The following is a 6,640-nucleotide window of genomic DNA, read 5'->3' on the forward strand; positions in this document are numbered from 1 at the left end:
TGTTACATAACTTCAAAGATATCGAAGCATACCTTATGTCTCCTAGTAACTCTATAATAACAGAGTCACATCAACCCCCCCCATTTTAATATGCTTCATGAAAGACATTAATGGCTCCTCATTAATGGTTACATACTTTTTTGGGTCACATTTTAGTTTGGGGACCAGCTATGACTTTTGCCTAAATAAAATCCTAATTCGCTGCTTATTAATAGTTAGTAAGGTAGTTGTTAGATTTAGATATGCGGTAGGATTAAGTAACCTAAAATATAGTAATGCAGAATAAGGCATTAATATGTGCTTTATAAGTACTAATATGCATGCATACAATATGCTAGTAATATGCATGCTAACAAGAATTGGTCCCCAAACTAAAGCGTTACCCTTTTTTGTAATATATAAAAACAGGAAAATAAATAAATAAAAGCGGAACAGAATAATGGTATGACACGGTTAGCTTATAGATTGTGTGCACTGAAGAAGGATCAATGCATTTTGAATTTTGAATCTGAAAAGTTTAAAGTTTATGACCAAACAGTCTTTTTATAGTGCATTTCTGAAAACGTTCACAGTAATTGTTTGTGTATATATACTGTATATTCAGTGCACAACAAAAAATAAGAAACACTCTATTTATATAGTGCATTTCTAACATTTTTGAATGGAACAACATGGAACAATAAAACATAAAAAAAGTATTTATTTTTCATTTAGTCATGATTTTAAAATGTATTAGTTGATTTTGCAAGAGTGAATTCTCATTCAATTACTGGAATTAACTGCTTTGAATTATTCAAATGCACTATGAAATCGGAATATTTGACTTTTTTTCACATGCACTTAAATCTCATGATTCCATGTTGTAACAATAAAATAGGTTCCTTTAATAGGTACTGCGTTTAGTAAAAAAATATACATACACATTTGTGTATATAATATGTATCTGTGTGTGTGTATGTACAGTATATACATCCTATTAAGCCTTTGCTGTTCAGTTAGAATAGCTACATGTGCAGATAGTGTATGCACATTTATACAAAAAAGGTCCATTGTCTGTTTACTGTCCTGATGAAGCTTTGTGATCAGGAAATCTTCTTTTTGTCACTCCGAAAAAGTCTGAAAGAGAGAGAATTTTTTTTTTTTTTAGAATTGTAATATAAAAATATCACATAGTGCCTATAACTAATATTTTTTAACAAAGTCCTAATCACATTAGTCTGGCCATAACGGAGTGATCCTGAGAATTAAATGTGACAACTATATCTACTGTCTTACCTGTGATGCTTGCTTGTCTGCGTTTGACCCCTAGCAATGCAGCCATTCTCTTCTCTGGCTTGGTTCCCCTCAGAGTTCCTCTGGTCCGCAGCTCCAGATATTTCTCTGTGGCCATAGCTGGACAAGCTTCCACCGTTTGCTTTGCCATACCGGGCCTTAACACACAGCTATGGTAGAACACTGGCACATCCTGGCACCGCAGCTCCTCCCACTCAATGCAACCGGGGGCTGGTTGGTCCATCTGAAAGTCAAAGTTCCAGCGCTGTTTGGCGATCTCCACGTTCATGCAGAATAGCCTCTGGAAGTCCTGTTGTAACTGCTGGTGGTCCACTGGGCCAAACAGGTTCCGCCGAACCACTGCTGCCTGAGGTTTAATGTCCTCCTCCTGCCCTTCCAGCAGCCCAAAATAACACGCAACTGGTGTCATGGACATGTTCCTGGGACAAAGAATAGAAATGCCCCAAAAGTATTGGTATTAGAGCACATTAGAGTACATTTTATTACTACAGTAGATAACAAAATCATGTCTTTTAATCAACTGGTATTTTGGTGATTTTTAGTAGATGTATGAAGCCAGTTCTCCTTAAGTTAACACAGTTGTCCAGGAAGATCAAGCACAAGTGCAGTGTATACATAAATAACATAATAACATAAACATAATAACACATAATGCATAGACATTTAGACACTGTAAGTGTGACATAACTGTCCGGTTACTTTTTGGGGTCACTGTGTATATGAGTCAGGATAAATAAAAATTAGTAGAAATATACTCTCTGTATTGATGAAAAAATGCCAAGTGCGTGATTTGTGAATGCAAAAAAGATGCACCATTCTGAATTGAACTGAGGATACTTTTTAAAATTTGAATTGAAGGTATTGTGTTGTTATTGCTAATTGAACCTAAACTTTAATTAAACCTTTAAATTAACATTTGGCTTCATTTTTTTTTTTTACTTTTCTAGCAACAAACATCGTGATTTCATGAATTTATAAACATGTCTAAAAAATAAATAAATAAACAAATCAAGACAAAAGTTGCCTGACTTTGCTAGACGGGTTTGATATGGTGGAGACAGATAAAATAAAATAAACTTTAAAATAAACTTTTTTTTTTTCTTAAAAACTGCTGCCTAAAAAAAAAAAGATGTATTTTTGTCCAAAAAAGAAGATTTTGCCAAACTACTTAATTTCTCTTTTAAAGAATACTTTTACTAAGGCTTTTTTTCCATCCATGTATGTAACGTTTCTTACTCCTCGAATACAAAGAGTGTAAACTTTTTATTTATTTATTTCCCCAAGACAAAAGTTGCATAACTTTATTTGATGACTTTGATTCGGTAAAATAAAATTAACTGCTTAAAAAACAAAACAAACTGCTATTTTTGTTTAAGAAAAACTAAGATATGAGACAATTAATATTGCTTTTTGTACGATCACACCATATCGTTACCATTGAAGAGAGAAATCTGTGAGTGACGGCGGTTTCCCACTGCAAGCGTGAGCGGCGCGTGAGCGTAACTACATCGTCACTGCAGCTGCAGATTAGCCAGAGTATTCACACTGGAAGCGTTTGTACAGTGTCACAGCTCCAAAGCTACATATTTCTTTACAAAGACAACTATAAATTTGTTTTTAGAGGTTGGTCAGTTATTAACTTGAATGTTTTGAAGTCTTGAAAGTTTGTTAACACGGGGATTCGCGTGTAAATGGTAAACAAAAAAAACAGCTCCTATCATGTCGTTTCAGTCATGCTCAAATATAGAAAGTGCTGTTTATACTGTTTTTTTTTTTTTTTTAAATAATACATACTTTTACCCATAGGCACTTACCCAGATATGCGCTATTAACCAAGTTATAGCTCAGTGTGTGTCCATAATCTCCATGTCCATTTCTTATAGAAGCTGTCAATATGCTTTATGTAAATTACGTGTGATTAAGCTCAGTTTTTGTAACTGATCGGGAGAAATGTGAATTATTCGTTGGATTTTAACTAATCGTTAGGCTAAGAAAGAATGTCAAAATGTAGGTAGAGCTGAATAAAAAAAGTAGGCTATGCGTTTCTAGCCAGTCAATTACTGCTGTCAATATGATTTAAATAATTGTTTTGTGTCTGTGTTCGTCTTTTGTCCTTTTTTGTAATTTGTGCCTTGTTGTCCGTTTTTGTAACTGAACACCTGGAGCAATATAATTATTAATTCTATTTTAGCTAATTGTTAAGTGAGAATATTATGTTTAAGTCATTATTTGTTCATAGAGATTCATTTAAAAATTGAAAAGGTGTGTTTCTAACCAAGGTGAACACGCTAAGCGTTCATAATATTTTTATTAGGCCGGATGTTGAAGATGTCAGTATGTTTCATGTGCATTTATTGTGTCTATAGCTCCGTTTCTGTAACTGTGGAACTGAAAATAAATAAAAGGCATAAGTTTGTCACGTCAATCGTAAGTGAACACGTAAGTGAACACGTGTGCAATATTTACAGAATACAATATTTACAGAAGCTTTCAATAATGAATGAATAATGAATTTCTTATGTAGCTACTTTCTCATTGTAGCTGCGACTTTTTATTTTTTTGCGACAAGGAGCTATTTTAGCTATATTTAAATAAAACTAGCAATTTTTTGGAGATTTTTTATTTTTTACTTGGCCACACCCTGCCGTAGGCCCGTGACCTCTCACGTTTGCTCTCAATCATGCCAGTATATATTTTGCATGCTAGTGATAGGAATCGATCCCTTGACGTGATTGGTTATTGGTTTGTGACGTAGCAAACCAAGGGCTGTTTCAAACCATATTTCTGGGTCAGCCTTTGGGAAACTACAGTTTTAAGGAGAAAATACACAGCAATGGTGTTGATTAATAGATTGGCACATGGTTTGTCTAAAAGCATATTAAAAACCCCACATAGACAAATAAACAACATAAAAAACTTGATTTTCACTACAGGGGGACTTTAATGCATTATATAAGTCACTTTGGAATATAAATCATAGCATGTTTCAGAAGATAAAAAACAGTCCGGAAAATACGGTATAGCAAATTATTTTGTGGACACCCTGGCTTTGCGTCAGGGATCCCCAAGGGTCCGCGAACCCCAGTTTGAAAACCCCTGTGTTAACAGATTCAACTTTAATTCAATAGTGTGCATCCTGATTTACATATGATAGTAAAAGATGGCTGTAAATATTGTTATTTGAACAAGTAACATATTGAAGTTTACATATCAAACTGTGTGCATTCTAAATCAATTAATTTAAACTTCTGAATGTCAAACTTGGTCAAAACAAGTGCAGTATCTTCCTCTAGGGGGCGGTAAACTTTGTAATCTTTGTAATGCTTTGCAAGCTTTTTCTCAATTGTTCCATTTCAATAACTTTTGTTGTGCTATCGTTCTGTGAATAAAACCAACATCTAAATGTTATTTTATGAACCAGTAATAAGACAAACCCCTTAGATCTGAGATTTATTTTGTATACATTTCACAAGACACATTTCAGTATTATATGGAATAATTGTGCTTTTTGCTCTTGGTTTTGCACTTTGCAGACGGTCCCTATCCTGCACTTTTACATTATAAGGTCTATCATTTACAATACCTTAAGGCAGATTAAAACAAATAAAACACATTGTGTGTTCTCTTCTACATTTGAAAATAATTATAACACAGTATGTTTCTTGGTATTGTGCTAAATTGTTAAATAAGATTTCCGAGGCTGAATCTCTCACAAATGTCAAACATCGAACGTTTATATCGGTTAGAAAACATGAGGAATGACTGACATCTCCTGTTCTGTTACTCTGTTACCTTTATAAAACAGAAGACAAGCATCTCAATTCAAATCATCTCTCTAATATTGACAGACAGACACAGACTAACAGTGAGATAGGCTAGATAGCTAGATAGAACCCTAGTACTTTTGCAGTGAAGAGTATAGTCATGCAGAAATTGTCTAACGTTATTTCAAAAACAACCGACAAATATTAAACTCACCATTCGAGTGAAAGCAGAGCTCTAGATGAGGGAGATTAAATCCACTAACGTTACTAATGCACTTTCCAATCAATAACAGAAGCGAAACGCCCTGAGCTGCAAACACAACAAGAGCAGCGAAGTAATAATACAGTATTCTGCAGTAACGTTGTTTGTTTTGATGGCCCATAGTCACGTGACCCGCAAAGCACTACTCCACTCAATATTTAAATTGTAACATGTCAAATAACAATGATTTTTTTCATCTCACTACTGCTAAAAACGCAATACGCGTAAAATTAGCGTACCTTTTCCACGTCTTAACGCCGCAGCTAGGTTTCTGTAGAAAGCATAGACATATGGTGGAAAGTAGGTCAAATCCCAACGAACCCCCGCGCGTGACACACATTAGTTTTGCTCTTGTCACGATCAGCTCGGGCGCGCGCCCAAGAACTCCAGTCACGTTGAAGTGCAACGTGACAGGGAGGAGCCACACGCTGCATTTGATTTTCTCCAGCGCACGATGTTGAAGGAATGATGGGAGAAATAAAGAATTTTAACGCTTTTGTTTAGGAAACATGAAGAGAAAGCAAGAACAGGCGTGATGCAGTTTAAGTTGTAAACCTGTAAAGTTTATTTTATTAGTTCACAAATCTGACAGCTTTTCTATTATAGGTCGCTTATCGTTTTCTAGTATGGAAGCCCGTTTCCGCCACTGAATAAAAACATAAAAAAGGTAATTGCGATTATTTATCTCAATTCTGACTTTTTTCTCGACTTTTGCGTCATGTAAACTCGCAATTCTGACTTTTTCCCCCCTCAGAATTGTGAGATACAAACTCGCGATTGCGAGTTATAAAGTCCAGTTCTGAGGAGAAAAAAAGACTGATGTTCTCAGAATTGCGAGTTTATAACTCACAATTCTGATTTAGCCCAATAACTTGCAACTGCGAGTTTATATCACGAAATTCTGAGAAAAAAAATCTGAACTTTCAGTTTATATCTCGCAATTCTGACTTGATTTCTCACAATTGCAAAGTTTATATCTCACAATTCTGAGAAAAAAAGTCAGAACTTTAAGTTAGTATCAGGCAATTCTGTTGAAAAACGGAATTGATGAAGAAAAAACATTTTTTCCAACAGTGGTTGATTTTTCCTACACATTTATGTAGAGTGAATTCAGTTAAAGTGAGATTTTTTTTTCTTTTCTTTATCACCTTTGTTAACGTTAAGTTCCAACTATAATTTCATTTAAAGGGGTCCTATTATGCTCTTTTACAAAGTCTTGATTTTGTTTTGGGGGTGTACTAGAACATGCTCTCATGCTTGGTGGTTCGAAAAACGCGTTATTTTTCACATAATTTACATTATTAAAATACCTTTCTCCCCA

At 34.7% G+C, this 6,640-nt stretch overlaps 1 protein-coding gene across 2 annotated transcripts; it reads right to left on the reverse strand.

Moving 5' to 3' along the window:
* Window positions 1-719: 719 nt before the first annotated feature.
* On the reverse strand, window positions 720-5,643 carry LOC107687563 (cyclin-dependent kinase inhibitor 1-like). 2 transcript variants are annotated; one of them, XM_016484948.1, is made up of 3 exons: window positions 5,559-5,643; window positions 1,276-1,712; window positions 720-1,116 (listed from the first exon to the last, which is right to left on the reverse strand). In XM_016484948.1, exons 2-3 carry the CDS (start codon window positions 1,706-1,708, stop codon window positions 1,058-1,060), a joined length of 492 nt encoding a protein of 163 aa, XP_016340434.1. In that variant the 5' UTR covers window positions 1,709-1,712; window positions 5,559-5,643; the 3' UTR covers window positions 720-1,057. The 2 variants fall into 2 exon arrangements, with proteins under 2 accessions (XP_016340434.1, XP_016340433.1); XM_016484947.1 differs by having other exon boundaries at window positions 5,272-5,643.
* Window positions 5,644-6,640: the final 997 nt, after the last annotated feature.

This window comes from Sinocyclocheilus anshuiensis, unplaced genomic scaffold, assembly GCF_001515605.1.
Source record: "Sinocyclocheilus anshuiensis isolate Anshui unplaced genomic scaffold, SAMN03320099.WGS_v1.1 scaffold233, whole genome shotgun sequence".
Taxonomy (NCBI): Eukaryota; Metazoa; Chordata; class Actinopteri; order Cypriniformes; family Cyprinidae; genus Sinocyclocheilus; species Sinocyclocheilus anshuiensis.